General features: G+C 37.6%; 2 protein-coding genes across 2 annotated transcripts; one reads left to right on the plus strand and one right to left on the minus strand.

The window, feature by feature from the left end:
* The first annotated feature begins 3,466 nt into the window (after nt 1-3,466).
* LOC121938487 (STAM-binding protein-like A) lies at nt 3,467-15,868 on the plus strand. Its single transcript, XM_088076358.1, has 10 exons — nt 3,467-3,622; nt 6,592-6,815; nt 7,644-7,719; nt 7,816-7,911; nt 9,459-9,858; nt 10,069-10,193; nt 11,606-11,743; nt 13,289-13,401; nt 13,542-13,641; nt 14,885-15,868. Exons 2-10 carry the CDS (start codon nt 6,613-6,615, stop codon nt 14,939-14,941), a joined length of 1,308 nt encoding a protein of 435 aa, XP_087932484.1. The 5' UTR covers nt 3,467-3,622; nt 6,592-6,612; the 3' UTR covers nt 14,942-15,868.
* Nucleotides 15,869-18,697: 2,829 nt separating this feature from the next.
* On the minus strand, nt 18,698-21,030 carry LOC121938486 (zinc finger BED domain-containing protein 4-like). Its single transcript, XM_042481729.2, has 2 exons — nt 20,009-21,030; nt 18,698-19,193 (listed from the first exon to the last, which is right to left on the minus strand). The coding sequence occupies exons 1-2, from the start codon at nt 21,028-21,030 to the stop codon at nt 18,698-18,700; spliced, it is 1,518 nt and encodes a 505-aa protein (XP_042337663.2).
* Nucleotides 21,031-22,683: the final 1,653 nt, after the last annotated feature.

Genomic DNA, 22,683 nt, shown 5'->3' on the forward strand with positions numbered 1-22,683 from the left:
TTTTCTGTAACATGTAGTGCACAGAAACACTACAAATGCAGTCCATTTTGTGCAGATACAATTAGACAACAAGTGAAGCAAAATTAACAAGTTAAAATTTTGTTTTGCAAGACAAATAGTGCAATTTCATGTACTGATTTACAGCTCATGTTACTGCACTGATATTTTGACCGTAACAAATGAAAAAGGTAATTTACTTGACAGAAGAATGTGTGAAGAGTAAATCTACATGTCTTCCAACACAAATTAACATAAACGGTTGAGTAAAAAATCAAAGTTTTAAGTGGTGAAAAGTATGTCTTACCTCTCCAAAGGGTTGTGCGAAAATGAGATTGGAGTCCTGGCCTCCTCTATTCATAAGCTCAGTATTCCGTGATGTCATTCGGAATAGAGCGCTGGTGTTCTAGCACTACTGTAAGTTCCACCAGTTTTTCCCCTAATACAAACAATGGTGGACTCTGTGTATTTACTTAAGTATGCTACTTAAGTACAAATTTGAGGTACCTATGCTTGAATATTTCCAGTTAATGTTGGTGTATACCACTCGATACTACCAGGATATTTCACACGAATAACCACATTTAGTATGATGCATTTTTATAAGTATACCTACACAAAAGTTTTTGAAGTAGCAAAATTAATGCAATAATAAAAATCAAAATAGGGTGCCCAAGTCAACCCGCAAGCTAACGAAACCCTGGTTCCCTCGTCAAATAGCCCCAGAGATGATGCTTTTCTGTTGGCTAACCCGCAAGCTAACGTAGCCCTGGTTCCCTTGTAAATAGCCCCAGTGATGATGTTTCTGTGTTGGCCAACCCGCAAGCTAACGTAGCCGTAGTTCCCTCGTCAAATAGCCCCATTGATGATGTTTCTTCTGTTGGCTAACCCGCAAGCTAACGTAGCCCTGGTTCCCTTGTAAATTAGCCCGTGGGATTTCTCGATTTCATTTCGCATCATTGTAGAAAATAAATGCTGTGGCGAACAAACATTTATGAAACTTCCATGTTTTGTTCAGCTACATAATCTACATAAAGGAACACCACTTTCAGGATTTTTGAAGCCTAATCGGCAGACTTAAAAAGCTAATGCTAGGCTAAAACTAACTACACTACGGTTGCTTTGCCACAGCTACGAGGCTGTAAAGCCATGTTCAGCGCAGTTCAGTGCTATTTTTTGTATTCTTTTTAGCCACTTGATAGCAACTGCCCATATTAGTGACACCTCTCTGATGCCATTAATTATTATTATTCACCTTATTCCTGAGGGCACGACGATAGAAATGAATATGAGAGCAACTTCTGGTGGGGTTGAGTAGGTTACTGGAAGCTAGTTCATCGCATTGACTTTCCACAGATGTTAATCTCGACGGCTAAACGCCAGCGGCAGTTCTTTAATAAAGTAATTCAAATGAATTCAGCACATACAGCTTTGTTTTTTTTTTACAGATATTTAACTTTAACTTAAATAAGATCTGTGGTTAACACAGGCTATGTAGTCGTTTTGCTCTGCAACATACCGTCCATATAAACACAATTTTTTAACTTTTAAGGTTTACGCGGCTAACAAGTGGTTAAAGCCTTGTATTTAAAGGAGCTGCTATCTTGACACTGAAAGGTTATTTTTGCCTCAAAATGACTAGATTTAATTCTTGGAGGTTGTATCTGACTAATCTTAATCACTCATTTTTACCTGTGTAAATACTTTTAAAAGGGAAAATGAAACATAAAATGCGATTTTGAACTGGCCAAGAAGTGATTGCAGCTGCTTTCATGTCACTGAAAGGATCTTACAATATGTTACAGAGAAACCCAACTGTTCCCACAATCAGCATGCACTTGGCAACAGCTGAGACTCAATGACTGCACACAGGTCCCTTGAAACAAAACAAAAAAACTACACAGAAATTGTTGTCACTTTAGGGGTATGACATAAGTAAGATGCTCATCTTGTAATTAAAATTTAGATCAAATTATTTTGAGGTAGGAACAACCAAGATACGAGCTGCAATCACTTTTTGGCAAGTTGTAAAATAGCATTTTGTTTGCTGCATTGGTCTTTTAAAGGTATTTCAAAAGATAAAGGGGACTGAGTAGGTTATAATCTGTCTAATATGATCACTCTGAATGAAATCTAGAATTTTGAGGGTCAGGATATGAAAGTATAATTCGTTGTCCGATGGGATTGAACTGCATGAAAAAGGAGAAAATGGCCCGTTTACTTGTTTTAAACCATTAAACCATAAAAGGAAAGTTCAAAGCTGTTTTTCCATGATCCCATGTTTGGTTTGAAACCAAAATCCAGAAAACGAATATTAGAATAATATTCAATTAACAATTAACAAATAACAATTAACAAATTGTCGAATTTGTTTATGTTAATTTCTTTTTGTGATTTAATGGAAAATAGTGAAGAAATGAATCAGGACGGTCACATGATGTGGAAGTAAAAGTAGCGATGTTAAAATAAAAGCCCAGGGAACTAAACCAAATCGACAGATAGATAGATAGATAGATAGATAGATAGATAGATAGATAGATAGATAGATAGATACCTGCAACGAGTCTTTTCACTAGTGTATCTGTGTATCTCTGTCAATTGTGAACTTGTATGCACACGCTGAAAGTTTGATGCCAGTGTGTTTGTGCATAATTTACAGTAATATGTACAGTAAGATGTGTGTGTCTTGCAAATCTCTGCACAGGAAAGTCATGCAGCTCTGATTTATTTTGTGTGAGTTTCATATCCTGACCCATATCCTGACCTTTGAGGCAGAAACCTTTCAGTGGCAAGATAGCAGCAGCTTTTCAACTTGTTTTTTGGCAAGTTGAAAAGCTGGATGTGTGGCGCTTTCAGTTTTGTCTGACTGGCCACTTGGCACATGCTACCAGTGGGGATCCTCTCGCAGTCTGCTGAATTCATTCAAATAAACTGACATTCTCCACTGAACATGATAAATTATGATAACTACTCACAATATCTATAAAAATCTTTTTTTTTAATATAAAGGACACGGACAGAATTAAAAATAATACATATTCATATCACATCAGGGGTTTTGCCAAATAAGTTTTTGTAAAAAACTAAAAATGTTTATGAGAGCAAGAGAGGAAAGTGTTCATTCGAGAAAATATAGAAAGAGGGGTGTGAGCTTAAACAATTTTGCTTGTGGATAAATAATTTCCCCATTAAAATAAAAAAATGAACTACATAATTGAAATAGCTGTTACTTGTATCATCACAATAGCCAATTATATCTTTGAGGGTAAAATCCTAAGTTATGTTACAGTTATTAAAAACATGAAAACTTAAATCAGACCAAAATTTCATTGTGATATTACGCTGAAAAAATGGATTAAAGTTTATGGATTAAAGACTTTTTAAGATCTGTATACCTGGAAATTTACTGGATAAATGTTATGCAAAATTTTGAGGGAGTTTTCAAGCGTTTCCCGATTTTCCGATGACGTGTGAAACGTCAGGCGGAAGTTGTTTTTGATTGCGGAAATGAAGCTACAGATGCTTGAGGCGCAGCCCAGTGAAGCTATTTGATTCTTGTAATTTGGCCGTGTTTTGATTTAGCTGTATGTAGACCTCTGGGAGCTTAATTTCACAGCTCGATCAGGTAAGATTGAAGATATAGTTGCTTATTTGTCGCTCGCTGATTCATCGTTTTTACTCGCTCTGTGCTTTGCTAAGTTAGCTGAGTTAGCGGCTAACGCGACGTCGCTGAGAGACATTGATCACTTCATTGACAGGTCGAGCGAAATATCGAGACCAGTGGAGTGTAAAATGTGTGTTTATGACACCCAAAAATATGTCAGTGGACGAGGAGGTTTGTAAACAAGGCGACGGTAATGTTGTGCCGCTCATACTTGAGCTGAAAAGGCCCACAGTTTCACATTTGAATCTGCTGCAGGACCTTTTCAAGCTACTTTCGAGGACGAATTGCGCCTAATTATCAGATTATAAAGAAGCTGTAGATGATTATATTTGTAATAAGTATGATTATAAACTGTGGTTGAGTGGTGGAAGAAGTATAAAGATGTTTTTCAAATTAAAAACACGAAATACCACACTGGAAATACTCCTCTGCAAGTAAAAGTCTTGCATTCAAAACCTTAAGTAAAGGTATGTCTCAGCAAAGTAACCAGGGACTGTTCTTTATTTATCAGAGGATTGGGGTTGGGGACTTTTTAAATTAAAAGCAAACAGCTTTTCCCTCCCTCCACTATAAACAGGCGCTAACCATATGTTTGTTATATTTACACCAACTGTAGTTATTGGAGCAAATGCAACAAACAGCATCAGAAAAACACAACCAGCAGCGACAAAATACTTTTTATTGTTTTTGTTTTTGTTTTGTTCTTTTACAGTTTCTGGCTGTGATAAATGGTGTAATTTGGGGGATAATAAAACAAAAACAAAACATGCCTTTTGACTTGTTGAAACCAGAGCTAATTGGTTTGATTTCTTCCAAAAAAAAAAGTAAGAAATTTGGATAGAAATGTAAAAAAAAAAACAAAAAACAAAAACATGCAGGACGATGAGCCACCTAACCTAAAGACAAAAAGTAAGATTTTAGGAAAACATCCTAGAGAATTACCTTAAAATAAGTTTTTAAAAAAAGAGCAAGAAAATGACCTCCTAAAAGTGCTATAAAATATATAAACACATTTTTGAATACATAACTAAGACATTTAAATGGCAGTTTTCTGGACATTTTTCCTCTTTTTTCATTAAAAAAAAGATCATATCTAAAATTCCCTCCAGCTAATTTGAAGATCATCCCCTCGTCACATTTTACTTATTTTTGTGTAGTTTGTGGGACATTTCTTGCCACATTGCTCATTATTTTCTTTCCTGCTTTTCTGAAAGAAATCAAACTAATTTTGTCAGAGCTTTAAATGTTTGTGAAAGGCATCTAAATGTGAAAGAAAAGAGTTATCGATTCAGGTGTCAAAGGGTTAAAGCAGCAGGCAGGTTTTGGGCCTCTGATGATATTTTAAATAAACTCCAAATACAACCATTTAAAGCTGTATGGCCCTTCAGTAAGCTGAGAACATCACACATTTTACAGACAACAGAAGAGTTTTGAATAAAGTCTTTTTCTGGGAAAACAGCAGTGACAAACTTTATTTTGACTCATTTTTTCCTGTAAATTTCAGCATAAACATGAAGTTTCTGATCTTTTTGTTGGTTTGCCCGATGGTTCAACAGTTCAAACTAAGTTAAGAAACTGTAGTTCACTAAACTGTGTTCACGTCCCTCCACCTTTCTCCTCTTATCAGAGCCACACCTCTGGAGTCAAACTCTTAACAACTGGTTTCTCTTGACTTACTGTGTCTCTTTGGGCTGTACGTAGCCAGGAAAGCATCACGGCAGAATCAATACGAGACATTCGTCTCTTAGTCAGCGTCCTTACATTTGTCTTCATTTGATCAATTAAAGCGGAAACCCTCGAGTCACACCGAAACGGACCCTCCCAGCAGAGTCATTGCATGTCCTAAATATATTCAGACTGAGTATACATCCTTAATACAGGGTGTGAAGAGGGAGACACGCTGATTCTTTGTGCTGTAGTTTATACAGACATTTGTGTGGCCGTGCATGCTTACTGAATAGATTTACTGAAAATGTCATGCATACTGAAGAATTAATAATGAACCCTTTGCATTAACAAATCACAGCCATGTTCAGTTTGAAGTTTTTTTAATACTAATATTTTTAGTATGATAAGTCAGATTTTCTGAAATGTAATAGAAAATTAGTTTAAAAAATACCTTTCTGGGGGTTGAAAATAATAAAAATCCATCCAAAACACCCTGGATCTAGTTGTGTTTGTAAGAATTTGGTTATTACTCGAACCCGACCAAAATAGGATTTTTGAGACTGACATTATAGTGGAAAAATTCACCGATTACCAGTATAGCGACAGATTTTTGGAATGAAAAAAGATCATTTTTATGTGGACTGTACACTAATTTTGCACTGATATGACTATGCAAAAGTCCTCAGAAGGCTGCTTTCTTAAACAAACAACTTTTATTTAACAATTTACATATTGAACATTACAAAAAATAAAATGAACATCAGTCTTTACTGACCATTCAAATAAAGAATATAAAAATAAAATACACATCAGTACTGTATGCTCTTTACTGACCATATAAATAAAAAATGAATATGATAAAATAAATAGCTAAATAAACATCAGTACTGTTCAATATCAGTCGATTACTGGCGATTTTTAAACCACCCAAGCATCGTTTGCTGCATTACACGGTCTGTAAAAAAAAAAAGTTTTCTTATCGGCGCATATCAGGAAAATTATGGTGATATATGCTGATGCCGATATGCTCCGATATGTCTGTGAAAGGCTCATATCGACCGATATATCGGTTGACTGATATATCGCTCTGGCTCTAATGATTACCCACTAATAAAGCGTTGGTGAAAGTCCCCTCGGGACTGGAGTGCTTGCTCACTCATGTGTCCTAACACGTTAAACTTTTCCAGCTGGCAGTGCACATGCTTTCCTGCAGGTTTATCGTCAGTCTGCAGATTCCACTGAATCACAGTTTGTCTTCTCAGTGTTCAGGTTGAGCCGTCGTGATGGCGGACCACGCTGACGTCAGCCTGCAGCCTGAGGAGCGAGTCCGCGCTCTGACCAAGAAGGGAAGCTCAGTGGAAGTGAACGACGATGTGCCGCCGCGTCGATACTTCCGCTCCGGCATGGAGATGATCCGCATGGCCAACATCTACGCAGAGGAGGGCAACATCGAGCACGCCTTCGTCCTTTACAATAAATATATCACGTAAGTGACAGTGAGGGGCTGGGCTGAGCTCTTTGTTTGTATTTCTTAAATTTGTATTATTTAAATTAATTTAAATGCTTTTGCCTCACTGTCATCTGTTTGGTTGTTTCACACAAATAAATGCATTAAATATGTTGTGGGTTAATGTGTGAAGTTGAAAGGAAACATGCAGCACAGTTAATACAAAGATCTTTCTTAGGATTTGGCTCAATAAAAACTAAGTAAAACTAAACAGAATGACTTCAACTCTGTGAAACCTGTGCCACTTTATGTTAAAAAAAATGTGGGAAGGAGGCGAGGAGCAACTTAAGAAGAAATGATAGTATGATAGTACAAAGAAATAACCTGAAGATCAGCAATAAAATAAAACCACAACAAACAAACAAAAAGGGGAAGTTAAACAAATAAAAAAATAAAAACAAACAAAGAAATAGCCTGAAAAACTGCTTAAAAGGTTTAATAATTCTGTAAAATAATTAAGAAATAAATAATGATGAATAAAGTTGTCTGGTTATTTTTCCCTAGCTAAATTTGTAGGACATTTTTTGCCAAGTTGCTTATCGTCTCTTCCCCCATGTTTTTGAAAGAAATCAAACCAATTTGCTCAGGATTCAAAAGTTTAAACACTTGTGAAAGATGTCTGAATGTAGCATAAAAAAGGGATGTCAATCCATGTTTCAAAGGGTTTTTGTTTTCAGAAAACCAGTCTGCGCAGTCTGTCGTTTCTCTGAATTACAGTTTTTTAGGCCATGGCATTAAACAAGCATTCCCATACAGACATAAACAACAATTCATCAGCTCATTACAAAATATTTTTCTCTCTCCAAGGCTCTTTATAGAAAAACTTCCCAAACATCGGGAGTACAAGACCGCTAACATTCCTGAGAAGAAAGACACACTAAAGGTGCACATACAGCGTTTATACTCTCTTATATGTAATGATATTTTAAATGTTTTTAAGGAAATGTTGACGCAAATCGTTTTTCTCTCTCTTCTCCAGAAACTGAAGGATGTTGCGTTTCCTCAAGCAGAGATTCTGAAAAAGGCTCTTCTGAGGAAATTTGAACAAGACTATGCACAGTATCTCGTCAAAAAGGTGAACCGTCTCTGAACTCCTGACACACTGAAGGGAATGTGTTAACGGTTTCTTCCATCAGTTACATTTTTAACTAATTCATTCATTCATTAATATTTTGACAAAGGCAAACCATTTTTAATATTTATACATTTTATTCCTTTGGTCTAAGACAGTCTGAAACATGAAAAAATCTCTCCCAAACCCAAAAGCTCGAGTGATGAAACTTAAATTTGTGATGTCATTGGGTATAAAGTCTGGAAGTGCGTCACAGAGAATGAGCAGAAAATGATATTTAGATGTTGATCATGATTATTATTATTATTTATTCATTTTTTAAATAGATTTTTATTATTATTATTATTATTTATTTTTATTATTGTCATTTTGGTGGTGTTCCTCTTTAAAGAAACATGCTATGTGGGTTACAACATTTGGATTAATTGCTACTGTAAACACAATGTGATAAACAAATATATCTATTACACATATATAACACAAAAAGCACTAATTTTACAGTACGTTGTGTAAAATGAGGTGAAACATTAATCTGGGCCCGCATACCACGGTTGTAATAAAAGGACACATTTGTTCATTAACAGAGTAATTAGAGGTAAAACGATGACATTGACCTTGAATAGTCACATTATGTGTGAGTGTTTGAAAGAGATTTTAGGTTGAAATCAGATTACACCTCACCTGAATTAATCTGCAACAAAATGTGTGTAGGAGTTAAAAAAACAAAAAGAGACCACATGGGGACACACGTACTTCCATGTTGTGTTTTCTACAGTCATGAAAAATCTGGGAAACTAGATATACCCTGAAAGTTTTCCAGAAAGTCATGGAAATCTGTTTCACAAACCTGTATAATAACACAAGCTGTGTCCAGGGACCGTCAGAAAATTAAAAAATCATCAATAATTTCTGTTTTTAAATTTTCTGGTTGTGATAAATGGTGTAATTTTGGTGATATTTGAAGAAAACATGCCTTTCAAACCTGTGTCATTGCCAAAATATTTTCTTAAAAAGTCCAAAATCCAAACAGAAATTGCCAAAATGTTGTATTCAAAAATCACCCTAAAAAAAGGCCCAAATGTTGTGTTTAAAAATTGCCCAAAATGTTTTTAAAAATTCACCAAATTGTTTTCTTTAAAAAGCAATTTGGAAAAAAAACTAAATGGCCAAAATCTTTTAAAGATCTTTAAAAACGGGCAGTAAAATATAAACAAAATACAGCCTTTTACAGTTGCATGCCCCTAACATAAGTCCTTCCCCAGTGCTTAAAAATAATTTAACATGCCTTCCCATTTTTGCACCACAGCCTCCACTCTCATAAATAACAAACAGTCCCTAAGTTAAATTTAGATATTCTGTTCTAATCATGTTCTTTCTGTTCATTTTTTAAAATAATATACACTTTAAAAAGCTGTTACAAAGTCATGAGAAAGAACCAATGAGCAGTATCTGCGGTTGTTTTAGAGAATGCACGGTCTTGAAAATCTGCCCCAAAAGTCCTGGAAATGTATTGGTAAAAATGCGTATGAAACCTGTCTCTATATGTTCAGAAAATGGAGCAGGAGGCCTTGGCGCGGGAGCTTTCCAAGCAGCGAGCGCTGGACGCGGAGCGGGAGCGCGTAGCCGAGATGCAGCGACGGCAGCGGGAGCAGGAGCAGTTCAGTGCCTTTGAGGAGATGATCCGCCGCCAGGAGCTGGAGAAGGAGCGCCAGCGTGTGCTGCTGGAGTTCGCCACGCCCACCGCACCTTCCCCTGACATGCCCCTCCTTCCAGGCATCCAGGGGCCCCCGCAGGTCTCCCCCACCCCGCCGCAGAGCCCGGGGGACCTGTCCGGCAGCACCAACCACCAATACAATCCTCCTCCTGCCACCATCAGCACACCTGCCAGCGGCCCGCCCACCTTCGACCGCTCGCTCAAGCCCGGGTCTCTGACCAGCCCCGGGAACAACAGTGAGTTAATCTTTTTGTGACATTAGGGGCCGGCCTCCGGAGGATTTTAATACTGCCCCGCTCCTGCTGTAAAGTATTTACACTTCTGAGCTGATTTCTTCTCCCGTGACCTACTTCACTTCCTGTTTACACCATGCCTCGTTTCAGAACATCACAAGCATCAAACTCTCTCCTTCAGCTTTTCTTCATTCACCCACATGGTTTTTGCAGATACGATGGTGGACGCCCTCCGGCAGTTGGCCGTTCCCGCTGAGCTGTGCCGGAGCTTTCTGCGGCTGGCCGAAGCCAACACGAGCCGAGCTGTAGAGACTTGCGGCATCCTGTGTGGCAGACTGGTAAGACTCTGTTGAACCAGCAGCACCGAATCCCCCTTCTGAATAGATTTGTTAGAGGAAGCATAAAAATCTATGTGATCGTCAAATGTTTTTCATCATGTTTTAGTAGTTTTTATTCATCAGTGAAACAACAAATTTTAATAATTTCATTACATAACCTGAAGTAGTTAAAAAAGACATTTTCTGTTCCAGTGTTGGAATAAATGTTTTATTTAATTCACATTTATCAGGTTATACAGGGTTCATACAGTCATGCAAAGCCTGGAAAAGTCATGGCAATTTGGCAAAGTTTTTGAAAACTAAATATATCTTGAAAAGTTTGGAAAAGTCATGGAATTTTGTTTCACAAACCTGTATAAGGAAATTTGAAAATCTCACAATACTTTCTGTTTTTACAGTTTCTGGCTATGATTAATGGTGTAATTTTTGGTGTTTTTACAGAGAAAAAATCAACATATCTTCCAAACCTGGAAGTTGGGAAGGCATGTTTTCTTTTTAAAAAATCATCAAAAAAATTTAAAGAAGAAAAAAGAAAGAAAGCATTCATTCCAAACCAGTGGGCCCGCAGGTTTGGAAGATAGGTTTTGTTAGATTAAAAAAAAAAAAATCACACAAATAAATCACCAAAGCTTTTTAAAGGAAAAAATGCCCTTTTTTCTTTATAATGCCCAAAAATGTTAAAGAAAACATGCCTTGGAAGGCAAAAATCATCAATAAAATACAGCCATTTAAAGTTGTATGCCCCTCCCCTAAAGCCAAAATTAAAAACATAAATCCTTCTTCAGTGCTTAAAAAATTATTCAACATGCCTCCCCCTTTTTTGCACCACCCCCTCCCCCCTCATTAATAATCCTTAAGTTATATTTGAATATTCATTTCTAATCCTATTAATTATTCACTTTTTAAAATAATATTTATTTTAAAATGTTATTAATGTTAGTAATGAAAAAGAATCAAGAAGGAGTATCAGTGGTCACTTAAGAGAATGTATGGTCTCAAAAATTTGCCTCAAAGCCATGAAATTATAAATGTGGCAAATGTGTGATGAACTGTGCTATAAATATATAAGGAATGTAGATTTTGAAACTTTAAAAAAAAAAAAAAATCACTTGTTAGTCGGTTTACTTAAAGCTCCTTGCACTTTTTTTTATCAGCATGACTTGGCGTTTTTCCCCAGCAGCAAACCAGTCAGTGCTCAGTTAATTTACTTATGAGTCCTCAGGTCGTTTTTTTGGCAGACGGCTGCTATGCATAATTTAAAGGACTGCAACAGTGTGACGTGTTTTTGTGTGTGTGTGTGTGTGTGTGTGTGTGTGTGTGTGTGTGTGTGTGTGTGTGTCTGTGTGTGTGTGTGTGTGTGTGTGTGTGTGTGTGTGTGTGTGTGTGTGTGTGTGTGTGTGTGTGTTCCCCAGACCAGGAATGCGTTTACTGTGACTCACGTCATCGTACCAAAGCAGTGTGGTGGACCGGACTATTGTGACACCGAAAATGAGGAGGAACTCTTCCTCATACAGGACCAGCACGATCTCATCACGCTGGGCTGGATACACGTGAGTAACGACGAGCAAATTCTGACCTCCTTCTCACCGTGTGTAAAACACAAAAAACAGCAAGTGCACCGCTCGTCTAAGAACAAGCTAATCCTGTTTTACCTTAAAGGAAAAATCTGGAAAAACATGAAGAGAACATGTGACGCAGTGAATTCCTGCTTTGTTTGGTGTATTTTAAAATCAGGTTTGTTGCCAAGTAGGTTTCCACGTACAAGGAATTTGTTTTGGTGTGTGCTGCCTAACAGTAAATATAGCTAGAGAAAAGGAAAAATATTGTAAAAGCAGGTACTGCAACAGCAAAGAATTGCAAATAAACTATAAAAATAAAAAAAAAATTCAATATATATATATATTTTTACATGAAAAATTGCACCGTTTTGCAGGAATGTGCTTTTTTTCCAAAAGGGCTACCTCAACCAAATCTGGACATCCACCTCCAATGTATTATTATTATTATTAAATTCAGGAATATATTTGAATTTTATATTAACATAATCTCACAAATACCCAAATATTGAATTGAATTTAAGCAACAACAACTTACATTTAATGTCAAAAAAGGAGTAGGAAGAAGAAAAATACGTATCTGGTCCTAATCTATTAATCCACAATCATAAACCAACTTTCCACCCAAGCGTCCATTCCCACACCTAAACAACACTATCCCAATATAGAAATAAAGAAAACAACTTCACCATTAATGGTATATATATATATATATATATATATATATATATATATATATATATATATATATATATATATATATATATATATATATATATATAAAGATAGGTAGGTAGATGGATATTTACAATAATAACATTTAAGCAGCAGTGATGCAGTTATCAGAAAAGTAAACACACTCTTCTGTGTCTGGAAACCATGATGACTGTGTTTACTGTCGTTTACACAGTGAATAAACAAGGTTGCACAGACACTATAAAAAGTGAATTATTTAACTTTTTCAACAGATTTTTTTGGTTTTTATTTGTAGAAAAGAGACAGAACATATGTGGGGGGCAATAATATGATATTGTTTGTAGAGTATGTGAAGAGAAAATGATGTGAGTATCAGTAGCAGCGGTTAGTTTAAGGATGGATGCTGTTCAGCTCTCTGTGTGGGAGTGTGGGCTGAACAGCCACTACGAGTAAATGCACGTTTTTTACCGATGGCTGGTTATTTGTACTCGGATGTCAAATATGGTCTTAGAAATCTACAGAGAAGTCTGGAAAAGTGTAAAATATGAAAAATGTGAAGGAATCTTGAACTGAATTTGGCAAAACTCTTCACACGTAAAACAAAAGGACTCACAATAATATTGAGATTATTTCTCAGATCTAGTACCCCAAAGGTCATAAGTAATTATAGCATCAAATACATGAGTCATTTTAGATTTTATGAAGTTTCAAGTGCTTATTTTTATTCCTGCAGGATGTATATTTAGACAGAACATTTGTAGCCATAAGCTCTCTCACCAGTGTAAATAAAAAAATCAAACAATGAAACATACATTATGTGTCTGTCCACTGTGTGTTTTCCAGACTCACCCCACTCAGACGGCCTTCCTGTCCAGCGTCGACCTCCACACACACTGCTCCTACCAGATGATGCTGCCGGAGGCCATCGCGATCGTCTGCTCGCCCAAATTTAACGAGTGAGTCAGAAAACTGCTGGTGTTGGTCATTGTTAGCGTTATGTGTGTGTTGTCTTTCAGCTCGGCGTCCCTCCCTGTTGTTAGGTGCGTTTGTCGGTGTGTATGTTCTCCACGCTGACGTGTGATTGTGTTTGTCTCAGAATCGGTTACTTCAGGTTGACGGATCGAGGAACAGACGAGATCTCCACATGTAAACAGAAAGGCTTTCACCCTCACAGCAGAGACCCTCCTCTATTTACAGTGAGTACACCTCAAATACCGTTCAAACAAAACATTCATCAGTATGTACATTTTTCTGCTGTTTCTGATACAAACTGTGTTTTTTTCCAACTATTTTCTTGATATTAGAGCATAATTCATTTGATCCAGTAACAAGAAAATTCCTCAGATAAGGGAAACTAAAGGGAAGACTAACTGTTTAATGTGTCTGATGTCCCAAATCACAAAAATCTTGTCTCCAGCTCCAAGTTGGAACCCTTTTTAACCCTTTAGACGTATTTTCCAGCTTAAAATAAATGTTTATTTCCCCAAGTGCAGAACGATTATAGCTTAATTAAAATGTGTAAGTAAATGGATGTGCGCTGTGTTTACATAGACATGTATGTGTGTGTATGCGTGCATGTGCGCAGATTTTGCTTTTATCGAAGAAGGATCCTCCCCTAATGTTTGAGTTTGAATGTATATATATATATATGTGTGTGTGTGTGTGTGTTTGACTTATTTTAAGTTTTTTTTTGTGTCTGGTGCACATATAATAAATCCTTTTATTTCTGTGCTCTTTAAAAGAAAAACAAATCAAATGTAAATAACAAAAAAAAAAAAACAATAAAAGTGGGCAAAATAATGTTAATTCCTCAACAGACTTTATGTGCATTTAGTTGGAAACAAATATGTGTGTATATTGGTGTTGGCGATCAGACAATATAAGTTGGAAAATATCGATAAAAATCCAATATTATGCATTGCTAGTGAAAATGATATTCATGTATATTTTTACTGCGTTGTATTTTGGTTGAAATGGCTTTAACGTGTCCACCTTAAGGCCTGCTGTTGTATAGCAGTAATATCACATGTTATGGGCATATTTTACATCTTAAAATAAGTTTTTATTTCTCCAAGTGCAGAACTTTTATAGCTTGATTTGAATCTGTAAGGAAACAGATGTGCACTTTTGCACGTTTTATTTAAGAAAGATCCTCCCTAGTTTTTCTAAATATGCTTTTGATATATTTAAGTGCGCTTGTGTCCGGTGCACGCGTCATTTTGTTTATTGTACTCTTTAAAAGAAAACCTCATTAAAATTAAATAACAAAAAACAAATGGAAACAAATATGTGCAGCCAAAATAAGTTTGAAAATATCGGTAAAAATCCAATATCATTCATCGCTAGCGAAGATGATATTCGTGTATATTTTTACTGCATTGTCTCTTTATTAATGTCCATGTGAGCAGACTCTTAATCAAATTTGCGTCTCCTTTCCAGCACGCGGGACATGTCAACATCACCGATGACACTGTGTCCATGATGGATTTGCGATGATTTTATTTTCCTTTTTGTCACCAGAACACTCTGAAAATAGACTTTTTATCAAACCGCTGACATTTTAGTGGAGAAAACACTCATTTTATTTTCAGGACGGCCACAAGTTTACCATTTATATGAACTTCAGCTGTTCTCAAAGGGAACAACATCGTGAACCCTTTTTTTGTTGTTTTTTTGCTCCGTAAGAAAAAAAATCCACATATTATTGCACTTTCAAGCAAACAACTATCCACATTAACGGACTGGCAAACCTGCGGCTCTTCAACCCCTCTGTTCTGTGCTGTTTTGTTTTTAATAAAAATGTGTTTGTTCGTGTCCGGTAACCCAACCTTTGTGTCATAACTGCCGTCAAAGTTTGGCTCTGCCTGACAGATAAAGTGCCAAGGACGAGAACGTTCGCTTGAGTTGTTCTTTATGCGACATGAAGTTCAGTGTGAAATCTCTATAGTTTGTAATCTTTGTGTGTTTCCGTCAAAAGCTGTCGAAGTGCTACGAGTGATGGGCGACACGAAAGCCAGTTGTAACTCAGGTATGCAGGCAGTGTTGCTGCTCTGTATTATATTTTTATAAACAACCACCATCACTCCACACTATCCTTTATCTATGAAGGGTTTTGTTTAGTTTTTGCTTATGATGGATCCACATTGTCATGTGTCCTTATTCTTCATGTTTTTGGGGGGGAAAGCAGTTGGTAGTATGATGTGTCCGTGCTTCAGAGGACGTGTGTTTGAAACAGGCAATGTGAATGTACCTCCTGCTCCACATTATTACACATGACTAACCACCCGGCCATGATTCATGCCTCTAACCGTTTGTTTGCTCCCTCCGCTTGTTAGAAGACGTCAATGATTAGCCATAATAACCGTACGAGAATAGCTTCGGTGAATTAAATGCCAAGTGAAAAATAAACTCATTGTAGATATATTTATTCTGCTTTTTGTTGTGTTTTTCCACTTATTTACAAAGTTTTACAGAGTAGAAAAATATAATAGCGAGAGATTCCATGCAAGAGAAAAAAAAGAAGTAATAAGAAGTATAAACATTTAAACCAAATATGAGGGAATTATTCTGATTGCACTCAGTGTAGAAGATTATGGTGAAATCAGGCTTAATGGGTAATTTGGGTTTTTTTTTAAGTGGGGCTGTAAAAAACACTAATGTATAGTCAGTGTGTTTCATACACCAGATTCATACATATTTTTACCGATAAATTTCCAGGATGTTTCCATGACTTTTGAGGCAAATTCTAAAAACCATACACTCTCTCTCTTTAAGGGAGGGGTATACAATTTTAAATGGCTGTATTTATTTTACTGCAATTTCTCAAAAAAACATTCCTCCCAAGCCCATTTTGTTAAATGTTTTCTTAAAAACATTTTGGCATTTTTTAAAGAAAGGAAATCAGCTACTTTTTCTTTCTTTAATTTCCAAAGTGTTCTTCACAAATTCAAGGTAACACACTGTGAGTAACTGTAGATATACAAATGTTTATTGTGCAGGGTGAATTTTTTTTTGACAGAACTGAGAAAGATCTGAATATTTGTAATATTTGAGGGAAAGATGCTGTGAATGAGAGGAAACAAATCTGATGGACCCAATTTTTATTTATTTTTTTAAAAGTGCTATAAAAATATTAATTAGAGCTGAACATGTGGTTATTAGTAGTTATATCATTTTCCAACTGGTTAAGTATTTCTAACTGAGTTTTTTGGGGTGTGCGTTTTAAAAGTAAAGTGACAGGAAATTAATTTTAGAAATTTTAGTCATTTTTAAATTTTCTTTAGGAAGTATGGATTTTTTTTTAAATGTGCAAGGAGACACCACAGACTGTATAAATAATGGACGCAGCTACTGTGACACTGACGTCACACATTGGTTTGTTGACAGACGACTTGAAACCTCGAGTTCGTCATTTCGGCAGTCACCATCTTGTTTTTTAGGAGCCAGAAGAAACCATATTTCAGAAGCGACTGTTGAGGCCTCGCTAACAGCCTGTCACTCAGGCCCTGCTGTTAAAAATGCGTAACTTTGGGCCTAAAATTTGATGTGAGTTACATTAAATGTTTCATGCATGTTGAAATCAGCTACAGAGACCAGAACTGTTTTTTGTTCCAGGCTGTAAAAGTGTTTATTTCTGCTGTAAAGTCGGACAATTTAATATGAAAGTTTGGGGATTTACTCTGTTTTGGAGCCAGCATCTAGTGGCTGTCTCATGAACTGCAGTTTTTGGCACGTCTGCATTGAATCCATCTCCAGTCTCGGAGGTCGCTGCTTCAGAAACACAAGAAATCTGTTGTTACATTCGATATTGAGCCACTGGCTTCATCCAGTCAGCCGTCAGTTTTATTAGTATTTAGGAGACATCAGATCACAGGCAATAAAGTGACCAGAAAGTAACAAGATACCAAATAAACAAGAAAAACAAAAATACAAAAAAATTAACATGTACCTCTATAGATGCGCTTCCACCAAGCAGGTTAGTTCAGTCTGCATTTTTTGTGTTTGATAATGAAAAGTTGTGACTGGTACCTTCTGGAGCCGTTCCTTACCGTCACTATTTTTGGACACCACTCTGCTTATCAATAAATAAGAGAAAACATAACTTGCCACTTTACCAAATAATTTGATCTGTACAGTCATAAATCAAAGTATCAGACCTCCTCTGCAATCCACCAGAAAAACAGGAAGCGTCAACAGATAATTTGGAATTTTGCCAATTATCTGTATCGGCATTTCATCTTAATTATCGCCAATAAAATTAATTAGAAAGTGCAGAGAAAGTGTTTATATAGGAGAAACTTTTACCTTGTAAAACCTCAGGGAACTATATTTATTTATGCATTTTTATCATTACTTGACTTTATAAAAAACAGTAGCTGCAAACTTTCTGTATATGATGTTAAAAAGTTTCAGTTTTGATTAAACATCAGTTAAATGCATTTAAACAAAGTTTTGTGTTGGAGTTTTTTTTTATGTTTATTGTAAATGCTTATTGGTTCCAAATATCGGTTATCGGTCTCATTAACTTAATAACTGATATTGACCCTGAAAAACAAATATTGGTCAACCCCCAAAAAGTAGTTTATTTTTGTGACTTATTTACTCATGTATTCATATATTTTGTGTTTTCTGAGTTGCATAAATTTTGCATTTTGTTAGTCCACTGTGTCTCGTGGAAAGAAAAATAAAATCTGCACCCAGCTTGTATTTAGTTTCATTGCATATTGCAAAGTATAGGTGCAAGGGCCAAAGTCAAGTATTACTGACAGTAGTATTGGACTTCAATAATGTAGTATTACACACATGATGTGTGTTATTTTAATTCAAGTACACATTCCTGCAGATCTTCCACTGCTCGAGGGTCTACGTAAATGTTTGTGTTACTTTTGGTTTCAAAGGTATTATATATTGAAAGCTTTTGATGGAAACGCAGCTTAGATCTGCATTTGTTTTTATCCGTAACTTCATCTCACTTGTTCGGTCACGCCTTCTGAGTCAGGCCCATTTCGCGTTGTGACTTTGTCACTTGTCTTTTATTGTGTTGCAGGCTTTGTGTTTCTCCCTCCGTCTATAGTTACATCTCTGGGGATGTCAAAAAAAGCAAGCCGACACTAATAACAAAATTATAGCTGCACTGTCAAGACGGCTTTTATATCCCGAGTCAATGATAAAGTCTTTAGTAGCCGCTTTGTGTTCTGGGAAGCTGAGGCAGTTTTAGAGGGATAGAGATTATTACGTTTCACGTCTTTCCACTTACTTCTTAAGCATCAGTGGCATATTTTTCTTTATAAAAATGAGCATCTCCACATTTTTGGGAGACAGCTTGTTCCTCTTCTCATCGACAATATTCCCTGCTGTGATGAAAAGTTGCTTGCTGTCCACATTTGTGCACGGTGCGCTCAGGAAGGTTCGTGCCGCTTGTGCCAAAGCGGGGAAGCGGCTTTTATTGTATTGCCAAAAAACAAGCGGCTGTCCGTCTCGTGGGATGACCGGCTCCGACAGGTAGAGGTTCATCTGTGATGCGGCCGAGCTGCAGCTGTCGTCGTCGCCGTGTTCCCCGTCTTCATCCAACAGCTCAGCATACATAGCATGCAAGGAGCTAGCTCGCGGTACCTTCTCTGGGGGCTCCGAGTCGCACGCCGCCAAACTCCCCTCGCCGTTGTGCTGCTCCGGCCCAGCGGCCAGGATGTCAGCAAGCAGTTCGCGAATCTGTGGCTTGAGTGCGTCGGGGAAATATCTGTCTTTATACCTTTTAATTAGAAAAGAAGAAAAAGAAAACATACATTTATTTTATTCATTTCATAGGTTATGTTAGTTTTGGCCTCGTAGCAAATTTGCATTTTTACTCTTTCGTTTTATTCTTATTAACGCCTCACAATGCTTATTCTTATGGCAACTTTGGCTGAATCTCAAGTAAAATCCAGTTAATTCAGAGGTAAACAAACAAAATAAAACTCACAAAAACATCCTGGTTCCTCTCTTCACTGTTCTGACAATCACCAACTCTGGTTTGGTTTGAAGAACCCCTTCATTCCCAGAGTTAGATAAAATATGAAATATGTTGGCTCTATACAGGCCAGACTTACCGTTTATTTTGGGGCCGTTTCTGGATGCATTAAGAACCATAAATAAAAACACTAAGAATAACAATCTGAACCTGTCAGAAGCAAAAACAAACACTTTTAGTGGAAGTACATTGAGGGTGTTTGTGCTCCTGCTGCTCTCACTAAAAACTGGACCAGTTTCAAAACTTATTGTTCCCATTAGTCACTAAAGCCTCATTCTAAAAAAACCCACTAAACACCTGCTAACATCTGGCTTTTGTGTGTAACGGGAAACGTTACAGTCGGCATTCACACGCGGGTCAAATGACTCATGGGTATTTATCACCTCCGGCTCTGACGGGCAGTGATGGAAACACATACCCAAAGGCAACCCAAAGTGCTTCACAGTTTAGTCAAGTCAAAGTTCCCCGACATTTCAGGAAGGTATGAAGTATAAAATAACCCCCAAAAGCCTAAACCTTAATTTGACAGGTGGACACAGACAGGCAAATTTTCCCACCTCGGGTCCAGGACTGTAGCGATGGTATACAGGTGCTCAGATTCAATGTCGCGGAATCTCTTCTGGACCGCCTCCAACAGCGTCGCTTTCGCCGCTCTCACATCCTGGTCGCTTGCTGCTGTTTTCTCCAGAAGACGAGTCAGAGCTCTGATGGACGGTATGACGTCTGCGGCCGACGCGGTTGAGGAGCTGATCTGTTGCGTGAGCTCTTCAAAGGGGGTGAGCAGGGAAATGACATTTTCCACCAGTTTCCACTGGTTGTCGGTGAACATGGCGGGCAAGTCGTAGTCGGCTGCATACGCAGAAAGCGCTCGTCTCTGTTCCAGTAGACTCTGCAGCATGTACAAAGTACTGTTCCACCTGGTGGGCACGTCCTGCTGCAGCCGTTTGATCGGCTGCCCCAGCTGTTTCTGAATACTTTGGAGACGAGAGTAAGCGAGCTGGGAGTGTTTGAAATGATTGACGATGCGTCTTCCGGAGGCTGTAATATCAGAGAATGTGCGCTGGGACAAAACTCCCTCGGACACGGCGAGCTGGAGTGTATGCGCCATGCAAGGCAGGCTGGGTAAATCCGCATCCCTCATGGCCTTTTCCATGTTCTTGGCGTTGACCCTCAGAATAACGTGCACCTTTTCCTTCGGGATCCCCCACGTTTGGAACATGTCGATGAATGTGGCAGCAAGAGCCTCCACCGTGTGCGACCCTGAGAAATCTTGGGAATGAAGAACAACTTTGTGTAGTTCGAATTTTTCATCGATAAACTGCGCGTTTAGGCTCAACATGGACATGGGACACACATTCGAACTCCAAATGTCACTTGTGAAACTGAAAGAGTTGATGTTGTCCCTCATGAGATTGTCAATGTGTGTATACACTTCTTGGTATAACTGCGGCAGGCATACGTCAGTGAAATATTTGCGTCCTGGCAGAGTGTAGCGCGGATCCAAGTAGGACATGAGTCTTTTGAAACCTTCGTCTTCCACAATGGACAGCGGCTGGTGATCGAGGCATATGAATTCCATTATTTTGGCTGATATTTCTTTTGGTTTCTTGCTGGTTTTGCTGTAAGGTTGATGTTGTTGCAGTGTCTCTGTTACCGGCAGTTGAGCGAGTGGCGCTTGAGCCGCTATACGAAACCGCTCTCTCTCTGCCTTACAGCTTGCGAGCTTTGAGAACTGGTCATACTCATCGGCGTGCCTAACCTTCAAATGTCTGATGAGGTTTGTGGTGTTGAATTTTTTTGGTTGCGATCCCCCACGAGGGATTTCCTTGGAGCACACCTTGCATATTGCAAATTTACTGTCTTTTTCAGAGATCTGGTAGAACTGCCAGACCGGTGACGCCATTTTAGTGCGTGTTTTGCATCAGCTGATCCTGATGTGTCTTCCCGTGGATACCGAGAACTTCCCAAAGCTGCTTTCTTGTCGATGGTTTAACATACTGTAAGGAGAGTCTGATGGGTCCAGGAGCAGCTTCAGGGCCGAGCATCAGGTTCCTCAATGACCTGTAAAACACGGCAGATTACGTGTTGGATTAGGGTGTAATGTCATAAAATCAAGGTGATTACAGTAGGACAGGAGGACAACATAATCTCAAATCTGTAGCTGTGAAGAAGCTACACATGTTGTTAATAAGTAAAGTAAGCACCCCCGACAGAGGTCCCAGCTAACCCTAAATGTTCTGAAATCCTGGAAAACGTCCTCAATCATCAAAAACGTCCTAAAATCCAGGTAATGTCCTAAAGTCTGAGAAACATCCCAAAATCCATGAATCATCCTAAAGTGCGAGAAATGTCCCCAAAACTCTTGAAATGTCCCAGAATCTGAGAAACATCCTAAAATCCTAGAAATGTCCTAAAAGCCAAGAAACGTCCTTATATCCTGTAAACATCCATGAAGTCCTAGAAATGTATAGACATGTCCTATAATCCTATACATATATTAGGGATTAGCTAGGACCTCTCTTCTAGCTAATTCCTAATGTCCTAAAAAATATACTTAAATCCCTGAAAAGTCCTAAAGTTTGAGAAACATCCTACAAATGTCCTAAAAGCTGAGAAATGTCTTTATATCCTAGAAACATCCTAAAGTCCTAGAAATGTCTAGACATTACCTCTCTCCTAGCTAACCCAAAATGTCCTAAAAAATATACTAAAATCCCAGAAATGTCCTAAAGTCTCAGAAACATCCTAAAATCCTTGAATTGTCCCAAAGTGCTAGAAGTGTCTTAAAAACCCTAGACATGTCCTAAAATCTGAGAAACATCCAAAATCATATTCATGTCCTATAATCTGAGAAACATCACAAACTCCTAAAAATGTCCTAAAAGCAGACAACTGTCCTTAAATCCTAGAAACAATCTAAAGTACTACAAATATCCTAAAAATCATAAAAGTGTCCCAAAAAACTTAAAATATCCTAGAATCCGAGAAACATCCAAAAATCCTCGACATGTCCTAAAATCTGAGAAACATCACGAACTCCTAAAAACTGTCCTAAAAGCAGACAACTGTCCTTAAATCCTAGAAACAATTTAAAGTACTACAAATATCCTAAAAATCATAAAAGTGTCCCAAAAAACTTAAAATATCCTAGAATCCGAGAAACATCCAAAAATCCTCGACATGTCCTAAAATCTGAGAAACATCACAAACTCCTAGAAATGTCCTAAAAGCA

The sequence above is a fragment of the Plectropomus leopardus genome, chromosome 4 (assembly GCF_026936395.1).
Source record: "Plectropomus leopardus strain MGB_pleo_1.0 chromosome 4, ASM2693639v1, whole genome shotgun sequence".
NCBI lineage: Eukaryota > Metazoa > Chordata > Actinopteri > Perciformes > Serranidae > Plectropomus > Plectropomus leopardus.